The 21327-nt window shown below is 40.7% G+C and overlaps 1 protein-coding gene across 1 annotated transcript in view; it reads right to left on the reverse strand.

Moving 5' to 3' along the window:
• The window catches only part of ARMH4 (armadillo like helical domain containing 4), a 150439-nt gene extending 132715 nt beyond the window's left edge, over nt 1-17724 (reverse strand). Inside the window, exons 1-2 of the mRNA XM_024118158.1 lie at nt 17649-17724; nt 5933-7325 (exon numbers count right to left, since the gene is read on the reverse strand). Of these exons, the coding sequence (XP_023973926.1) occupies nt 5933-7268 (1336 nt within the window). The 5' untranslated portion in view covers nt 7269-7325; nt 17649-17724. The remainder of the gene's footprint in view (nt 1-5932; nt 7326-17648) is intronic.
• Between the last annotated feature and the right edge of the window lie 3603 nt (nt 17725-21327).

Genomic DNA, 21327 nt, shown 5'->3' on the forward strand with positions numbered 1-21327 from the left:
TTCATTTCTTTTCATTCTTTTTTCTTCATTGTATTCCACAGCAGTGAATTCCACCATTCTGTCTTCCAGGTCACTTATCCGTTCTTCTGCCTCAGTTATTCTGCTATTGATTCCTTCTAGTGTAGTTTTCATTTCAGTTATTGTATTGTTCATCTCTGTTTGTTTGTTCTTTAATTCTTCTAGGTCTTTGTTAAACATTTCTTGCATCTTCTCGATCTTTGCCTCCATTCTTTTACCGAGGTCCTGGATCATCTTCACTATCATTATTCTGAATTCTTTTTCTGGAAGGTTACCTATCTCCACTTCATTTAGTTGCTTTTCTGGGGTTTTATCTTGTTCCTTCATCTGGTACATAGCCCTCTGCCTTTTCATCTTGTCTATCTTTCTGTGAACGTGGTTTTTGTTCCACAGGCTGCAGGATTGTAGTTCTTGCTTCTTGGGCATTATCTTATTTTATCCTCCCATATGTACTAAGGGGAGGTAGGTACTAATATTCTGTGGAAGCCATATATCATAGTGGTCAAGAACGCAGGCTCTAGACCCAATTTGCCTGGGTCTCAATTCGGACTCAGCCACCTACTATCTGCATGACATTGAACGAATTACTTAATTTCTCTGGGCCTTGAGCTTCCTCAGTGGTAAAATGGAAATAATAAGAGTATCTATCTCATAGCATTTTTACAAAGATTAAATTAGATAACCCATGTAAAATAGTACATGCCCAGTGCTTCGTAAGTATTCAATAAATATCAGCTATTATTACCTCATTTTATAAACAACTTAGGTGTAGAAAGGCTAAGGAACCTGACTAAGGTTACATAGTTAGGGCTCTTAACCACTGTGCTAACTGTGCTTATCCCATCAACAGATGAATGGATAAACACACAGACACACAGACATACACACACACACACACACACACACACACACAGAGAGAGGAATATTATTCAGCCATGAGAAAGGAAATCCTGCCATTGCCTAAGGAACAACTTGGAGTAGCCTCTGTAGGAGATCTGCACTTGCTTTTAAATCATAAAACAGAATGAAACAGACCGGTGGGGTATGATGTATTTATCAGAGGTCCATTTTCTTTACAACATTATAATCCACTCAAATACATTATTAAAGACTATTTATAAGGGTTAATATTTGCCCCCCTCCTAGGGAGGGGCTATGCTGGAAATTTCAAATACTGAGCCACTGTGAAAACTTAATTTCTAGAAGACTCTGTTATCTCTCTTTTTTAAAATACTAATCCTAGATACTTAGCACATTACCAAGTCTGGTAAATTATGCAATGAGAAATAACATTCTAGAAATAGGTGAAAAGGTTTTCTCAAAGTTTTTATTAATGACTTCATTGTTCTTCCTATTACTAAAAATATTTTTCCTCAGAAACAATTTATTTGCTTTAAAATAGTGTTTGGACGTTTTTTGGTACAAGCAGTTCCATTTCTTGGTCCCCAATCAATTTGGACTATTTTTTTTTTGAACTGGAGATTTTTACATTTGATGGATTGATATACCTGGTTATAAGACAACCTTACTTGTGCTTCATATTCATATTTGCTCTTTGTGCCATTGTTTAAGTTTTTTTTCTGAAATAAGATCACACATCTCTTGAGAGAGAGGATTCATTGCCCTTTTTGTATCTTTAACACCTAAGACAATGCTATGTTTGCCATAAAAAGGTAATATATAGTTTTAACATTTTAAGCAGTATGCATTCTCCATGTTGCCCTCATTTTTGAAAGCATAATGAACACTTGAGAAAAAATATGTCAAAATAAATGTTCACTCTATACTCACAGTTTCATGAAACAGCAAGAAATATCAAAAGGGCATGGTATGGCCTTCCCTGGTGGGACAGTGGTTAAGAATCTTCCTGCCAATGCAGGCGAAATGGGTTCGAGCCCGGGTTCGAGCCCTGGTCCAGGAAGATCCCACATGTCACAGAGCAACTAAGCCCGTGCACCACAACTACTGAGCCTGCGCTCTAGAGCCTGCGAGCCACAACTATTGAGCCCACATGCCACAACTACTGAAGCCCGCGTGCCTAGAGCCCGTGCTCCACAACAAGCGAAGCCACTGCAATAAGAAGCCCACACAACGCAACGAAGAGTAGCCCCCGCTCACCGCAACTAGAGAAAGCCCACGCGCAGCAACAAAGACCCAATGCAGCCAAAAATAAATAAATAAAACAAATAAATTTTTTCAAAACTGGGCATGGTATAATACTTTGAATAAGTGACTGCTGTTAGAGAAAGAAGAGTGAGAGCTAGAAATAGTAATGGGAATTTTTAAAATAACATTCAGAATTTCTCCACATCTCTCATTCTCCCCAATTCCTGTAGAGAAAAAATATATAATTATTATAGATTGCTTTTAAAACCTGATCTTCAAGTGAACCAGCTGAAGAACCAGCTGAATCAGAGAACTGACTATAATCTCAGGATCCTCATCTGTTCATAACACCCAAAAATGCCAAGAAATTTTTGCATTCCCTGAAGAAGAGAATGTCTTAAGTAGTCCCTGGGCCCTAAAACGATTGGCATTTGAGGTGTTTACTTCTTTTTTTTTTTTTTTTTTTTGAAATTTAAGGCATTTTAATGGAGTAAAAATTAAGAGTTAAAATTCAGGACACCCAGGGATAAACGTCCATCTTCCAAGTGTTGGAAGCCACCCCCAGTTCCTTGGCTGAATTTCCATCATCAGCTATTCACATATACCCACCCCTATTCCCTCTTTCTTTTCCAATGATGAGTAAAACACACAACCTGCACCCCCATCACATTTACAGAATTCCTGTATAAAATTCCTCTAGAGCCTAACCTGCAGGAGTCAACAAATCTGAACACAGCCGGTAGGTTTGCTGAAAGTTGACTTCAAGAACGTGGTAGGATAATGCAATGGGTTGGTCATGACAGTTCATCAGTCACAGTTACCAGCCCTGCAGGGGGTGAGCCGAGACCTTAGACACCCCTCTTAGACAAATAAGGGAGGAAGGCCCTTAGATTTAATTTTGTCTTCCCCATTTCCAGATGGAGAAACTGAGGCCAACAGATTGGAAAAATTTTAATCAAGCTCAGTTGTGAAACCAGCTGACCACATCAGTGTGACTAAACCTTCTCGATTGATTAAAATGTCTTAATGGGCAGAACAGTTCCAAAGTCCCTCTGCCAATGCAACCAGGTGCCACTGGCTTTGTTCAGAAGCTAATGACTCTTCAGTTTCTCCAGCTCCTTCAGAAGCTCCTGGGGTGAGACACAATCCAGGATATTTCTGAAGCACTCTTTTGACAATGTCACTCTCTGGGTAGAGAAAAGGTGAAAGTTATCGCCCTCCTGGGGGCTCCACAGAGTGTAGTTGTCACATATCCTTCCCTCCTTGAGGTCACTAGGATCAGCATTTGTCCTGGGCAGGGGATTTGAGGTCACTTAATGATCTTGAGAAGGAGGCTCAAGGAGGAAATCCAAACCTGTTCTACAAAAGTGACCTTTCTTAAAACTAGATTGTGTGGCATTGAGTGGTTTACTTCTCAGAAATACTTGTAATCACCAGAAAATGGGTAGAAAAGCTTTTTGGCTATTCTCTTACTACTGCTGTCAATAATCTCAATTTTTCACATTATTTTTAACTCTACAAAAAAAGTAAAGTTGAAAGGAATTATTTGACCGTTCCTCTCTCTACCAAGAATATTTAGAAGCTTTTTGATTAATTTGGACAATGCAGGCAGTCGGATTAGATAATTCTAGTCTGAATCGTTCTCTATCTTCATTTAGTCATTCAATGAACAGATATTTACTGAGCACCTACTATGTGCCATATATTGTGCTATGTGCTGGGAATTAAAAGAAGTTGCCTGTTAAAAGACTGTAGTTAAGTGAGGCAATTATGACTAAGTAAGGAGCATATTCAATAATCAAAAAAAACAATCAATTACCAAATTCATTTTACTTTTTTAGGCTGTATTAATGGAAGCTAATGCAAGTCTAGTACATAAGAATCATGGATTCAACTGTGCAGTGAATAATCTGGAACTACATGATTTAATGCTCCAGGAATAGCTTAAAGTATAATGGAGAACTGAAATAAACTTATTGTTTGGTTATGTTTAATATCTTCATGGTCATGTGGACCCAACTCTCTTAATAGAATTTAAAAACCAACTTACAAAACATTTTCTGGGAGCTTCTACGAAAACTTCCAGTATACTAAGTCTTACAGTCTTTAAAAAATGAATTGGACATGTAAAATTAAATCTTTTATCGTTTTAATTCAATCTCCATAACACTTTATAAAACATATTACTAATTTGATATTTTCCATTAGCTGGAGTAACAGCTGTACATATTCCAAAACAATGTGGAATGAGCATATGCACATTACCCTAAGTCTTTCCCTCCCCATTCTGTTATCTGACCAACTACACACAATAAAAGAAAAATATCATCCATCAGCAACAAATGCAAGGATTATCAGCTCATAGCATTCACAGATGTAGAAGCCACGAGGAAGTAGAAAGTGGAGAATCAAGCCAGCAGAGAGGATTTATCTGTACTGGTATTTTTTCCCCCTTATTTCTAGAAGAATTTCTTTTTAGGAAAACAAAGTCAAAGAACTCACATGGTTAATACTATGAGATAAATATTTACCTAAGGATTTTTGGTAAGAAATATCAGGAATGTGAGTATTTTTTACAACAATGTATAAATAAGTATTCAACATTGTTGATTACATCATTTAAACATACAGCTAATTATTTCACATTTTCCTGTAAATATACACATTTTCATAATAAAAGGTTTGAAAAATATTAATCTATATCAGGGTTTCTCAGATATATATATATACACACACACACATATATATATTTTGGCTCAGATATATCTTGGTTGCTGTGCACTGTAGGATGTTTAGCAGTATCTTGGCCTCTACCCCCTAGATGCTCTCTACTGTGATGACCAAAAATGTCTCCGGAAATAGGTACTGGAGATTAAGCGGTACAAACTTCCAGGTGCAAAATAAATGAGTCACAGGTATGAAATGTACAGTGTGGGGAATACAGTCAATAAATATGTAACATCTTTGTATGGTGACAGCTGGTAACTAGACTTATCATGGTGATCATTTTGTAATGTATAGAAATACCGAATCACTGTGTTGTGCAACTAACTAACTAGGAACTAACACAGTGTTTTAGGCCAATTATATTTCAAAAACAAACAAACTCATAGAAAAAGAGATCAGATTTGTGGTTACTAGAGGCAGGGGATAGAGGGAGGGGAAACTGGATGAAGGCAGTCTAAAGGTACAAACCTCCAGGTGTAAGATAAATAAGTACTAGTGATGTACAATATGATAAATATAATTAACACTGCCATATGTTATATATGAAAGTTAAGAGAGTACATCCTAAGAGTTCTCATTACAAGAAAAAAAATGTTTTATTATTTCTTTAATTTTGTATCTATATGAGTTGATGGAAGTTCACTAAATTTATTGTGATAATCGTTTCATGATGTATATAGGTCAAATCATTATGCCACACAACTTAAACTTACACAGTGCCATACGTCAATTACATTTCAATAAAACTGGAAAAAATGTCTCCAAACATCGCCAAATGATTGGCGCGGGGGCGGGCAGAAGGCGTGACGCAAATTATTCCTATTTGAATACCACAGGTCTATATGCAGGGGTTATATTTGGATATAATTTTTATGAAAAATGCATTTTTTATTTACTTTTGTTTTTCATTAAACTTAGATAACTTACTTCTAAATTGTCACTTTAAAAAAAAAACATAAAACGTCTAAAACATTACAACGTTATGCATCAGCTATATGTCAATTAAAAAATAATAAAACCAAACAGAAACATTCCAAGTTAAACAAAGCTTATTTTTCTTTTTTTTCTTTCTTTCTTTTACCTTTAAATGTATTTCCCAGTGGCTGATATGCCTCAGACTCATATTCTGAGATGGAAACAGTGGTCTCTAAGAACAGCATGGCATTGTTCTCCTTGGTGGATTCCATGAAGTCTGCAGTATTTTGGACCAGGTTTTCCACAGAGACTTTCATACCTCCCACTGGACTTGTGGGAGTAAAGGAACTTTGATGGGTGAAGGCAGATGATCTCTCATCCCCACGTGCTATTAGCAGGGCTGTTCCCCTGTGTGCTTCCCCTTCTGGCAGCCTCAGAGCCACATCTGCAGCCTCTGTCAAAGTTTCGCCCCCTTCCATGCCTTCCATACCATTACTGGTTGCTTGGGTTGTCTGAGACGTTTCAATTCTCACCTGAGTCTCTGTATTGTCTCCAAGCTTTGGGGTCTTTATCTGGCTTACACTCTCTAATTTGGTGTCATCCCACTCAACACTTACGACGGAGACAGCTGGAACAGCTGTGCTGACACTCACTGTGACTTCTGGGGCTCCCAGCAGGCTGTCAGTTTCTGGCTCAACACTCAGGGTGGACTCAGAGGTTACGAGCCAGTGCTTGGTGGCAGTAGCCTGGGTATTATCAGCTGTCATCTGGGAAGGCTCAGCGCCTGCTGTGGGCTCAGCACCAGGAAAAGAAGTTGTCTTATGCTCTGGGTCTGCTTCAAATTTCTCAGTCCTTGGACGGGTGGTTAGCAACTCTTTAGCATTCACATAGGATAAAGGCGAATGTCCCAGACTAACTCCTGCCTGATTTTCAGTTGCAAACAATTGATCATCCACATCGTGCAGAAAACCTTGTGTTGCTTCGGTGGTCCCTTCCACAATGGGCTGAATGATGGTACTACGGGAGGGTTCCTCCTTCTCATCAATATTCAGAGAAGCAGTTGGAGTGATAGGGTTGGTTAACATGGCCTTGGAAAGTCGGCTTTCGGGAGACATTCTCTCTGGCTGGCTGGAACCAAACACTTCTTCCCCTGCTGAGATCACTGGCTCAGTAGCAGCGTAAATGCCAGGGCTATCAGGCTGCGTGAGCCCAGCTCCTATAGGAGGGGTTTCTTTGTTACTAGGGAATACTTTATTTAATGACATTGCTGATGGTCCTGCTAACACTATCATTGGTTCTTCAGAGACCAGAGTGTACTTTGAAGTAATGGAGTTATTTTCTAGGTCATCTGTGTTCAGCCTCTCAGACTGCCCTTTTTCTTCATGAACAGGTGCTATCTCCCTTCTTTCCACGCTGGGGAAGGCCAGACATTGTGTGGCAAAGCTGAGAAGTAGAAGGCTACAGAAAGCCAGACAAATGTGCAATACAACTGGTCTGCTCATAGTGGAAGAGAAATGTGCACATAAATTGGTAGAGTCGACAATTCCAGTAATTGAGTCCTGCAGAAAAATAAAGCATATCAAACTGTCATATAAATATATGGTGTAAATAAGCCCCTTTAAACTAAACCATAAGTAAAATAATCTCCTTGACTCCCAGCTCAGAGACAGTACATAGGAGAGGAATGTTCTATTTCTTTGTACCTTTGAGATGTGGATAACCCAGTTCATTTTTCCCTGCTGAATTTTCAGCTGATTTAACTTGAAGTTCTCTAGCAAAGGGTACACATAGTTACTAAGTTCATTGTTTTTTAAATACCTACTTGAAATAAACTACCCTTGAAGTCACATTTGTAATATTCTCCCCATTTCTTCTATTAATCATGGAGTCAAATGACTACAGAAATAGCAACACACCCAGGAAATAAAAAAGTAAATCTTAACATTTATTTACATTACTTTCACAGAACCTTTTAAGTATGTTTTAAAACTTATTAAATATCATCAGAAAATACTGAATACCAGTTTCATTCAAGAGTTTTTAAAGTATATAAATGACTTTCAATTAAAATTTATCTTTAAAATACTTAAATTGTTTTCTCTGCAACAACTATAAAAATTATAGGCAAAACCTTCATGTCTCAAAAAAATGATTAGAAAAGGTAAAATAGTTAAACAATGTAAACAAGTGTGTTTTTTGAAAAAAACTTTAAAAGAACCAAAACACATTTTAAATTAGCAGTCTTTACTGAATGCACATTATTGTAAGATTAAGATTTATTGTATTTTCTTACAAACTGCTCACACTCTCATGACAACTAAAATTATATCAAAACTGCTAATTTCCCCCCAAACTTAAGGGTTTTAGGTCTTATCTATCCCATCATCAGAAAGTTCTGAGATACTGTGGGTTTTCTAGAAAATTAAACCTAGGAATGAAAATTCTAAATCTAAATCTAAAGACCTTATCTTTATAAAAGTTATACTTTTCCCTTCTTCCATGTCTGATCATTAAACTGTCTGGGTTAAGCATGTGATGTGCACACATCAAGTATAAAAACTGACATTTTCAATGGGTCTTCTCCCCTTAAGGAGTCTGAAGCTTCCACATGTTACCCCATTCAGTCTTACAGGTCCTTTTGAGATAGAGAAAAGGTCACGTGCTCAGGGCATAATCTAGACAGCTGAAGAGAAAAACAAGGTTGAACTTTTCTACATGAGAAAAGAGGAATCCATGAATTCAGAGCTGAGGCATCTTGCTCAACTACCAGCATCACATGATTGAATTATCTTGGAAGCAGCTCCTCCAGCCCCAGTCAGGCCTTCAGATGACTGCAGCCCCAGCTGCTATCTTGACTGCAACTTCTTGAGAGACCTTGAGTCAGAACAACCCAGCTAAGCAACTCCCAAATTCCTAATACACAGAAATGGGATGAAATAATAAATATTTATTGCCACCAAGTCGGGGGTAATTTTTTACACAGAAATCTTGAATCCACAGTTCTTTGGGAGAATACAGGAATGGGAAGATGTCATGAGATGCCATGTACAGACAAGGAACAGCATATCAGGGATCATAAATTTAGAAGCAGAAGAAAACTGAAGCCAGAGATGACTAGGAGAAATGTAAGCCACCCCACCCAAGAATCCTCAGAGATGGTGAAAGGGATGCTAAATATCCTCATATGTAGGATGAGAGGTTGAAGCAATTGTGTTTAAATATTAAATTACATACAGGTAGCTAGCATTATTTTAAAAGGAGAGACTATGAGAAAGATATTTGAAAAAGAGGGAACAGCATGTGAACATTCTGGACATTAGTTATCCCCATACTATGGATGAGCCATAAAGCATCCCAGTTCATAGCCAGGTAACAGAATTAGTAGCAGTATTTGGCCTGCTGCCTCCATTTTCCTTCCTTAAAACAAAAACATATGATAGCTGTAAAGCAGGAGTGCTCACAGTTGATGAAACTACACCTTTGATTTCTGAAAATACAAGTTGAACTATAAACTATATAGTCAAAGATACATAAAAGCTATAGAACTCTCTGGTTCATTTCTGATCTGTTCAGAGATCTGCCCTTTCCTATACAAATATTTCTCCCATTCTGTGAAATCTTACTAAACACCCCAGGAGATGGAAGGTGTGGCCTAAAAGTTGGGCCTCCATGACCCCATGCTTCTGGATAAAAACCTGAAAAAAACAGGCCATCATGAGTGGCAGTAGAGTTTAGAGGGGCATAGACAGGCATGAGAAAAATGAATCCTAGCTTTATTGTTGTTAAAACATGCTGGGCTTCCCTGGTGGCGCAGTGGTTGCGCGTCCGCCTGCCGATGCAGGGGAACCGGGTTCGCGCCCCCGTCTGGGAGGATCCCACATGCCGCGGAGCGGCTGGGCCCGTGAGCCATGGCCGCTGAGCCTGCGCGTCCGGAGCCTGTGCTCCGCAACGGGAGAGGCCGCAGCAGAGGGAGGCCCGCATACCACAAAAAAAAAAAAAAAAAAAAAAAATGCTATGTGATACTGGACAAACAGCCGCAGTTTCTCCTTTGACAGAATGAGGAGTTAAACAAAATAATCTTTGAACTCCTTTCTATCTCCATGATTCCATTTTCATATTTTATCTATAGAACACAAAATAAAAATACAAATGCTTTCATTTTCCCACAATTTTGCCATCAAGTAGGCAAGGCACCCAAATGATTGCACGAATGCTTCACATTTTATTTATATGTTCTGGAGTCACGTGAACTGAGAGGAGAATTTTATGAACAAATCAGATTTGGAGGGTAGTGGGGACAAACAATAAAGATGTAATATAACCTCTACTGCCTTTCCAAAACAGATTTTTCCTTCAAGGTTTCATTTCCATCTACATCTTGAGCTTTAGAATTTTTGCGTGAAGGAATTCTGCCATTGCTCTTAAAGACTTTCCTTCTGTAATTAAGTGTCAGCCACCTGCTTTCTAAATTCAATTACGACAGAAAAAGTGGGGTGAATTGCAAACCTATTCTATGTCTGCATACTGCAACCATATGCTCCTTCGCCCCACTATTCAAAGTGATGCCTGAACTTTAAAAGAAGCAGAAAAGACAGCCTGTAGGAACGGCAGCAGGGAACACATCTGCAGCTCAGATGAATTGGTAGATGACCTTCAAGTTCCAGGTCTTTCTCTGTCTTTCCAAGCACAGCGCAGGTTCATAGCCACTCCCATGAGTTTGGTGTCCTTCGCTGGGAGCTGCATGATGTTAGAGAATAAATAAGGAAAGACTGACCCTTGTCAATTCGATGACAATATTTCGACCTAAACAACCATCTGCAATCACATTTTGAAGGCTCTAGGCCTTTTCTTTTTTCCTCATCATTGTCTCCTGTCCCTGGCAAAGTGCCTGGCACAGAGGAAATGTTTAGTAAATACTGGCTGATGTCTATAGCCCTGCTTTGCTGGAGGAGGGGGAGGGAGGGGAGATTTCATTGCTTATTAGACATTGGGTCTTAATTATCTTAAATTAACTCAAATATCAGAATATTTAACAAACAAAACATTTCTCTAACTTCTCCTTTACACTGTGACTTTGGAGGCTCCTTTCTTTTCACTATATCCCTCAGTGCAAATTAATTCAGATAAATGAACTCTCACCCAGTTGCTAACTGATAGTGGACACTAGCTTCTAATAGCTTAAAAAGCATCTTTTTCTGAGCAAGTCATAGCACTATGTCATTCGCTATCAAGGTACCCTAATGGCTTGGCAGTCCTCTGAAGAATTTACTGCATTTCTGCCACCAGTGAGCAGATAAGCTGTTGTGTCAAGCCTTATCTTCGACAATCTTAAATAGATACAGTCCAGAATCTGTTTCTTTGTCGAGTCTAGACATATTCAAGTTTCAAAGACAAATGAAAGACAACATAAAAAAATACAGCCTTAGCCTTCTTGTTAGACTTAATAATCAGGTTTTTTCAAACACTTGGTCAATATTTTTCCAACTAAAATGTATGCTGCCGTTGTTCAGTGTGTTACCAAAATACAGACGCAAAAGGGAAACAGTGTGTTCAATCATTCTCAACAGTGACAAAGCTGCTTTTTTCAAAGCAAGTTGAGTTTCATGTATAATATATAAGGAACATGAGCATTGCCCTAAGGGTACTCAAGACACAGGAGGCCTGTAGAGTATGCCAAAAAACTAGTGACAATCTGCCTGATATTTTCCTTTTGGGGGGATAAACACAAATACCATAAACAGCTGATGTGGAGTTTTGGGAAGAAAGCTGCCTTAGATTTTCTTTGTCTACTGGATGTTACTTGGATGCCACCTCAAACACACCACCTTCATCTAAACTGTGGTGTCATCTTGAACTCTTCTCTCCTATATATTCCAGATTCACAACTTCTGTGGATCCTTCCCTCATAATATCTCTTGGAATTGTCCCTTCTTGGGGATGGACACTGGATTGTCATTATTTTAACTGCCTCTAACTGATGATCCTGATCAGACTCTCTCCTCTCCAATCCATTTTATACAGTCAGATGGTTAACTCTTAACAAAAGAAATGACAATAATAAATCAAAAATGGCTACCATTCAGGGGATGCCAAGTGTTTTAACTGTCTTATGTAAATTATGTTATTTAATCCTTTACAACAACCTATTGAGATAGGTACTACCATTATCCTTTCCTTTTTTTTCTTTTTTTTTTTTTTTGGTGAGAAAACTACCATCTCGCAGAGGTTAATTAACTTGCCTGCGTGATCGTGTCTGTCGGACATCAAGTTTCCTGCCTTTGCCACTGCAACCCTCTGCCTTCCCAAAACACATCATTTAGTGACCCCAAACATACAATTGCCAAACTCCACACCTATAATGCAACCCCACACCACCAGTGCCCGGTACAAACACCATCGCCAGTTGGGTATATTGCCCTCTTATGTGCCTTACTCATTTCAGCTTCCCAAGTTTTGCTCATGCCATTGCACTAGCCAGAATGCTCCCTCCTTCTTCCCTACCCCAGGTATCCAAACCCTGGTCCCACAGGTCACGTCCTGTTTACTAATTGCGGGTGCCTGGCCCGTTCTCTTCCCACCCTTCTCCTAGCTTCTCCAGCACAAATTGTCATGTCTGTAAGCCTTATCAACTCAAATAAAATTATGTTCTTTGCATGCAAACACTAGTCTTTCAGCTTCCTTTGCCATATAATAATGGTAGACACATAGGAGAGGTGTTCGATAAACATTCAGTGGCGTAAAGTGAATATAAATAACCATTTAAAAATGTGAAAAAGTTGGGCTTCCCTGGTGGCGCAGTGGTTGAGAGTCCGCCTGCCGATGCAGGGGATGCGGGTTCGTGTCCCGGTCCGGGAAGATCCCACATGTCGCGGAGCAGCCTAGGCCCATGAGCCATGGCCGCTGAGCCTGCGCGTCCGGAGCCTGTGCTCCGCAACGGGAGAGGCCACAACAGTGAGAGGCCCGCGTACAGCAACAAAAAAAAAGAAGTAAGGAGGAGAAAAATCAGGAGAGGTAAGAGAGAAATTAATTTAAAATATTGCTTTGAAAAAAATGTGAAGAAGAATGTTCAGAATCTCTATTTTATACTGTACGATGTTCAATGACATTTCATGGTCTATCCATGTCTAACTGTACGTTTTGTTCATCACCTAGTCAATTTTGGCTACTTATCCAGTGTGTGATTTTAATAATAGTAATAATTTCTGTATTCTCATTTCTGCTATATTTTAGGTTTTCGGAGTGTATTTCATTTAAAAAAAAAAAAAAAGAGAGAGAGAGAGAGAGAGAGGTCACCAGGAACAAGGGACAAGTTTCAGAGCTTCAGGTTAACTTGCTTCCCAATTCCCCTTCACCTTTCAAAATCCAATTAGTAATTCTTTGATTGATAATGGGAAAAGAAAACTCTTTGCCTTCTTCGTTTGTGTCTTAATAATCTTTCCATTTTGTGTTTTCCCTGATCCTCAATGATAATTTCGTCACTGTCTTACCTTTTCTTTTTTTAATCCTTAAGGCTCTCATTGCCAAGCCTATTTCATTTGTCTGAAGCAGAGCTTAGCAAGACTCTGACCCTATTAACCCAGCTATGGCACACAGCATTAAGGTACCCCATTTGTGATTCACTACTATTCACTGCTATTGACTACTGTTACTTGGCCTGATATATTGGCTTTAAGATGATCTGACTCCAGTCATCCTTCACTATAAATTAAGAGGCTGGAATGACAGATGATCCTCTCAGTAGCATGTTCAACCACAGTGGAAGGAGGGAGAATAGAGTAACCATAAGAAAAATCATAGTCCCACAGGAGAAAAGTGGCATCGTGCTGACAGAGAAGAGGATAAGCAGGCTGGGGTCAAGACGATTACTCTGGCAACTGCCAGCAAAGTGCTTTACCATTCCTCCAGACCACAACTAAATTCTACGTATCAAGCCCACAAGCTTTATTCTCTACAATTTAGTGATGGAGACAAATGAAGATATCTGTGTTTATCACTCCCAGTGGATAATCCTATCCCTGGTAAAAGAAGCTGGACTTGGCTTCGAGTTCCAACTCTACCTTGGGCAAATCACTGAAACTCAGTTTCTTCTTTGCAAAATGGAGATAATTATGCTCATTCTGTTTTCTTCAAAGGTGAAAGACCAACAAAAGTGATAATAGACATAAAAATGGTTTGAAGAAAAAATGTTTAAGTATCTTACAATTTAAGACATATTGTGGTATTGACATTCATTCCCCTCAAAATACAGAAATATGAGCAGTCTGAAACATCCATAACATCCTTTTTCTCCTAAGCTATTTCCATGGAGCTTCCCCTTTCAGCTTTTCAAGTAGACCAAATGACCTGGGAATTGTCTGATGTTTGCAGAATTCCATCCTAATCAATCTTGGTCAACAAGCTCCTGTCCATCCATCATACAGTTCTTTTCAATGACCCAATGGGACACTTCGTTTCTGTTCTCTGTAGTTCTCAAACCTCATTTGCTTGACAAAATCTCTAAATACTAGCTGGCATTTAAGGAGAAAGTAATCCCCAGGTAGACATTTCACAGAATAAGCATAATCTCTAACATTTCAAGCTGAAACTTGATTCAGATACTTTTCTTATAATCACCAAGTAAACACAATATGAAAAAACAAGACTGACTACACATCTTAATTAGAGAGTGAGCTTTCATTTTACAGAGATTAAACTCAGGTTCTCTCTGAATATCCAGCTTCCCTATGTGAGAATAAACAAATTCAATGAAAATACAATTCGTTACACAAGTTTTCAGGCAAACACCTGCTGAATAAAAAGTGAAATACACCTTTAGTTGACGAGTAGAAATTTTCCATAGCAGGTAAGCCCATCGTCCACATTTTGATCCTATACTTACATTTATCATCAAACCATTTCCATAAAACCAAATTATGATATTGAAAGGTCTAGCAGGAAATGCTGAATATAATGTTAAGAAGCCTCCCATGAAAACAAAGACATCCACATCTCCCTAATTGGCTCTGTTGCTGTAGCTACCTTAGACTTGCTGAGTCTTAGGAGTTTTGTGAATAAATACAACCAATATCAAGTCTGCTGCATAAGTGCTTTGTTCATAATATGACAAATATAACAACTCTACCTTATTCATAAAAGTAAGTCAGACTACCCTTAAATCTACTGTGTATAAATGTTCTGATACTGTGAAATCTCACCCAGTTTTGAGTTTCTTTCAGTAGATGCTACAGTGGGATTCTGCCGGCAAGTGAACAGAAAGTGGGTCAGTGACTGACTCTGTAGGTGTTTAAACAAGACTCCTTGGAGCCCAACAGCATCACTTGTGATGAAGGAAATTCACGAAAAGGAGGGGAGACATGCAAATTCTGGCCACACACTTTGCTCCCTAAGGAAAAAAAATCCTTCAGAGTTCTATGGATGGTTTTGGGAGCCACTAGCTCTTCCCCTTAAGTTTCAAACTAAAACTTCCATAGAAAGAAAGCAGACTCTTTAAAGCAGCCTCTCTCCTCTCCTCCACAGCAGCTCTACACTGAAATGAGGTGCCAAGAGGCTGGCAGATCCTCGGCATCAGCTTGGGAAGGCAAAGATTTCTTATCTCTGAGAACTCCAAACTCTTGAAGGTCCTATATTTTGTGCGCCCGGCCGATTTTTCGCCAGCCAGGCTTTGCATGTTGGGAATGTACACAGGTCGGGTTCTGTCAGTGACCAGGACGCACATGCGACATCTGGGCACCTCCAGGTATCACCTTGCAACCATTCTGGAGTCTAACCCGCAGGCCCTCTTTCCAATTAAGTGACCTTTCCAAGGAGCATGCTCCTGCCGTGTCGTGGGGGGCCGGTCAGGGTCTGAGCAAGGAGGTTCCGTGACATCCTTGCGCTAAACACTCAACTGTTTGTTTTCTGCAAAGTAACACAACACATTTCGGTGGCCACCATAGCCCCCATTAGCTCCTCGGCTGCTCGCACTGACTGACATCGGGGTCATTGCAATCGATGCTTTGAAAGGAGCAAATCTTAGTCTTCGGGAACTTCTCTACCACCGCTGTGAGACTGAGAGGCGAGGGAGAGAAGAAAGAAAAGCCCACACAAAAGCAGCCAGCCCTGCAAGCTCCTCCAGCACAAAAGGCCCGCTCGCTGGTGTGGAGCCGTGAGGCTGGGCTGGAGCGAGGAGAGAGGCCAGTCCTCCCAGGCCTGCGCGCCTCGCCCCACGCTCCCGGAGCTGCCCCCGCGCCCCCCGCGCCGGGGCACCGCGTTCTGGCGGGGGCGCAGGGCGCACACCTGGCGCGCCCCGGGCTGCCGCGCTCCGCGGGCTGCACAGCTACCGGGGCGGCCCCGAGCCGCCAGAGGCTCCGGCTCCGTCTCTGCCCGGGCGCACCTTCTGCAGCCGCGGTCGCCCGAGTGGCAGAAGCCTGGCCCGTCCTCACCTGTGCGCCTTCAGCCGCGCAGCGCGCAGAGGAGAGCTCTGGTGCCCGCGCTCGGCATCCCCGCGGCGGCCCCTGCAGCGGTGGCGGCTCCCTCCGCTGTCTGGGACGCCAGGGGGAGGGCGCTTCGCTTTGTTGCTTATTCATGAGGCCGCGACTAAGGCTGGGGATTGGGCGGCGGGAAGATGTGCCCGCCCCGGCTCGGCGAGCACGGACAAGAGGGCCGTCGCCCCGCGCCCCTCAGCGCCCACTTCCCCGCCTCCGCTCCCGCGATGGGGACGAGGCGCGGGGCCGCGCGGGTCCTACCAGCGTCCGGGCTCCCGCGACCCCTTCGGAGCCTCCCTGCCCTCCTGCGCCGCTTCGAAACCTGGGCTTCTGCGGCAGCTCTCCCTTAGTGCCTACAGAGAAGAGACCAGGGCACCGTTTTCTCTAGAAGAGCCCTAATTTCCCTGGTCCGTGACTGGGGCGAGGGGCGTAAGTTGGAGGCCGCCGGTTGTTCCTTGTGAAAACTGTACGGCTTAGCCCTCAGCCGTGCCCCTAAGTAGGACCCACTAAAGTAGCCCTACACAAAGTGTTCCCTTCTCAGTCAGAGAAGAAGTCGAAAATAAGGAGTAATAAGAAGGACTGTTTCTTGAGCCCTTACTCCTGCCGGGCACAATGCTAGGTGCTTCACTCATTACCTGCTTTTAATCTACTCAACAACCCTCAAATATAGATATTGGTAATCCGCTCAACTTAACAAAGGAGAAAGTTGAGGTTGAAGGCTGTGCAAGTTGCCCAAGGTTTTATGGCCAAGGTGGCCACCGGGAATTCATGACCTTCGTTCTTGAGTTTCTCAAGGACTCAGTTTCTTTTATCTGATCCTCCTAATTTTGGAGAGAATCTAAAGGCCCATTCTAGAAGAACTCCACAGCACTTTACATTTGCAACGCACTTTCCACATACATCATCTCTTGTACTTATTAACTCCCTTCTTTATAATAGCTTAGTCCGCTTTGTAGCTATTTGTAAACATCTTGAAGTCAGAGCAAGGTCTTGTTCACCTTCAACCTCCACATCTAACACAATGCACAACTATGCACTATCTTTCCTACTCCACCTCTCTTTAAAATATAGTATGTTTGTATTTCCAGAAAGGTAGTCAAATAGGTGTCAAATGCATGTGATTGAACTGAATCTGTAAGATCTGTTTTTGATGTGTATTCAGTGTAATACAATATAATACACTGTACTGTGACCAGGCCTTCTACATGGATTCAAGACCCACCAGATGGATAAGCCACACATCCAGCCGAACCAAGATGTGTTTCAACATTTTATTTTCTGCTTCTGCTGCTTCTGTGCCCCCCTCCCCGGGGGCTGGGAGGCCAGCGCTTGTGGTTCAGTGCAGAGCCTGGGGTCCCTCAGACCCGCTGGCTGTTCCCTTTGCACAGGGTGCTGCAGAGCCTCCTCCACCCTCCTTACCTCCGCTGCCCACACTCCAGCTGGGCCAGGGCTGGAGGGGCCCTGTGATGAGTCCCAGGAGTTGCCCTCGTGCCTGGGAATGCAGGGACGTGGTCCTGGGGGTCAGAAGTCTGAAGCTTCCCATCTACTTCTTAAGGTCACTGCAAGTGAAAGATGTAAAATGTGATAACGTTTTCTGGCCATGAGACATGACTTTTGTTAAACAATAAGAAGGTGTATGTGGGTGTGGGTTCACGTTGAAAGATAGTAAATATTCTATATAATGAATATAGCAATATATACATCCAGGATTTGGGCTTTTGGTTATTGATTGCCTGGTGGATTGTTTAGAAAACATTGTTTAAGAAAAATGGGGTAGCAGCTGTTGGATTTTCACTCAGAAGCATGTTCATTTATGTAGATGCCACTTTAAGCTTGATCAGAATTCAATGTGAGATTTCTTATATGAAAAAAAAAACATTTTATTTTCATGTCAGTTGTTGGAAATTCAGACCGTATCTCATAAAAATAATGTTACATAGTATGGTGAGATTCCCAGCTAGATTGCAAAATTGATTCTATTTGACCCAAATGCAGTTAAATAATAGTACTAATAAAAAACAACAAAATCAATCAGGTGGACCAAAGGACCAAGCAGAATAGGAGAAGCAAGCAGGAGAAAGGGATTCCAGCTCTCCATGCATCTACAGCCAGCCCTACACACAAACTTGAAATATTCAGTTTCTTTGACATATTCCTGGCTCCCATTCTGCATCTCTCTCAAACATCCTAGTGTTTTTCTTAGAGACCGTAATACTCTTAAGTCCCAACTATAGAACTCCACTTCCCAGACTGCCTTATTCTCAAAGTTTTCCATTCTCCAAAATTACCTTTCTTCCAGAGTAGAATTCCTATTTCCCTTTTCCTTGATACAAATTATTTCAGCTTGCAGTTAAAGTGATCTTATTGGAACTCATTTATACTAGTCCTTTATCCTTCCCCCAATGGTTTGTATTGCTTTAAACAACTGATTAATGCAATTTATCTCAACAGCTGCTGTTGGTACGTGGCAGTAATAATAAGATCCATTCTTCCACCCCAGCATACACACAAACTATAAATCAGGAAAAGTTACACTCTAATCAGTAAATCCACACACTATGAATGTTATTAGCCTTTTATGGGTAAAGCAATAAATTGTATGTGTACATTAAGAGAATTTGCGAACACCCAAAACTCCAATCAACGTAACAAGGAAGGAAGCTCAGGAAGCCAGTTTTGGTGTTGCCAGATTTAGTAAATTAAAATAGAGAATTTCCATTCAGTATTTGGGACATTCTTATGCTAAAAATTATTGTTTATCCGAAATTCGAATTTGACTGTATTTTATCTGATAACCTTTGCAGTATTAAGTCATTACCTGGTCCTGGTTGGTAAAAACCTTTTTGTCTGAAAGGTTTTGGTCACATGAAGAACTGGATAACCAGCCAAAGAGCCAGGAGTGGACAATATCCCTGCAAATACCACCCAGAAGAGACAGTCTTGGTAATGACCGAGCATTGTGGTGTCCTTGGTAAGGCTATCACTAAATTGGGTAGAAATGCTCTACAGTACATCAACTAATTTTCTTTACCAAGTACCAAGTAAACTATCTGACAGCTTGATTCCACATGTGTGTTGCCTATAAGGCACTGCTGAAATGAGTGTATGTGAGCTGGATTGTGTGTGTCTGTTTGCAACCAAGGTAACATCACCAAGGTAAGTACCACTTAAGGGATCACATTAAGGGCTCTTGAAAACCAGCTGGCAAGACTTCCCCAGACTCTGCACCGCTGTTTCCTGAGGATGTTTTCTGTTTGTTTGTTTTGTTTTGTTTTCGTTTGAAATTACACCAGCGACAAGCATGTGAGGCAATAGAACAAAATGAAGTGAAAGAGGCACACGACAAAAAATTCTTCTTGGAAGGCTGAGTTTCCCTGGAATCTCCTCAAAACATTTCCCTCAACTTTCTGAAAGTTCCTTTCTTTCAGTGATTTTCCCCTCCCTTTATTTTTGAACACTTTAGAACTCCTTCCTTGGATTTTGTTGTTCTTATAAGCCCAAGGCACCCAACAAAGAGGTCCAGCAATGGAAGAAGGACAGGAGCTGCTAGAGTAGTGGTCATTTGCATATTGGATATTTTGGTTCTCACTACATTAGACTGTCTTATTTTCCTGGCCTTCCTAAAAGTTTATGAACACGAGCTTTGCAGCATCTCCCAATATTCTCTGCCCAGGTACTCCCTGACTCTAATTCTCTGTTGAGGACTTTCTGTTTGCTTTAATTTTTTAAGTTGAAATTCCTAGAAGTAGACTTCAGTATAAAACAGTATTGCTAAGTATACTCTACTCACTCTGGGTATTCAATAAATATTTGATGGTTGTGGTGATGATGATGTAGTAAATAATGGTAATGATGTCAGAATAAGCTGTTTAAATTCTGACACATGTTTTCATTGCATTCAAAACCCTCAAACAGGGTACTTCCCTGGTGGCACAGTGGTTAAGAATCCGCCTGCCAATGCAGGGAACATCGGGTTCGAGCCCTGGTCCGGGAAGATCCCACATGCCGCGGAGCAACCAAGCCCGTGTGCCACAACTACTGAGCCTGTGCTCTGGAGCCCTTGAGCCACAACTACTGAGCCCACGTGCCACAACTACTGAAGCCTGCGCGCCTGGAGCCTGTGCTCCGCAACAAGAGAAGCCACCACGGCTCTCGCAACTAGAGAAAGCCCACACGCAGCAACGAAGACCCAACACAGCCAAAAATAAATAAATCTTAATTAATTAATTAATTAATTAATTTTAAAAAACAAAACAAAAAACCCTCAAACACTTGACAGGACTTATTTCAGTACTAATGAGCTTAGATTTTTACCTTATACTAAATTATGTCTTTAGTATGCCGTTTACTGGGAAGACAAGTAGGTAGAATAGCTCCAATAATAAAATGGTTTTCTTTAAGCAAACTTTTGGAACAGCAGAATTTTTTTTGAAGTATAGTTGATTTACAATGTTGTGTTAGTTTCTGGTGTACAGCAAAGTGATTCAGTTTTACATATTATATATATTCATATTCTTTTCCATTATGGTTTATTACAAGATAAGGAACATAGTTCCCTGTGCTATACAGTAGGACCTTGTTGTTTATCTATTTTATATATAGTAGTTTGTATCTGCTAATCCCAGACTCCTAACTTATCCCTCTCCCACACCCTTTCCCCTTTGGTAACCATAAGTTTGTTTTCTACATCTGTCAGTCTGTTTCTGGAACAGCAAATTTTTATACACGGTAGTTGCTTTTAACTGTCAACACAAAGTCCACAATATTTACCTACCTTTATTGTTTAACTCTTATTATGCAAACACCCGGATGAATCTTCTTGCTTCTCTTCTTTCCCCCAAGAAACCTACTATAATTGTGGAAGCAGAATATTATATGCTTTATAGTCCCTTTTTTTTAAAATCTGTTATTTTCTATATTCCCTTATTAAGTGTCAGGTTTCTTTAGGCCTTGAACTTTCTGATTCTGTTCTAACAAGTGGAATTTTGTCTGTTGCCTTGAAAAAGCAAGATAAGAGAGGAAAGAGCTACTGATGCAGGTACAAAAAGAAAATTTCTAACAGTACAGCCATTTAAAAAGAAACTTTTTAGATAAAGTC

The sequence above is a fragment of the Physeter macrocephalus genome, chromosome 11 (assembly GCF_002837175.3).
Source record: "Physeter macrocephalus isolate SW-GA chromosome 11, ASM283717v5, whole genome shotgun sequence".
Lineage (NCBI taxonomy): Eukaryota > Metazoa > Chordata > Mammalia > Artiodactyla > Physeteridae > Physeter > Physeter macrocephalus.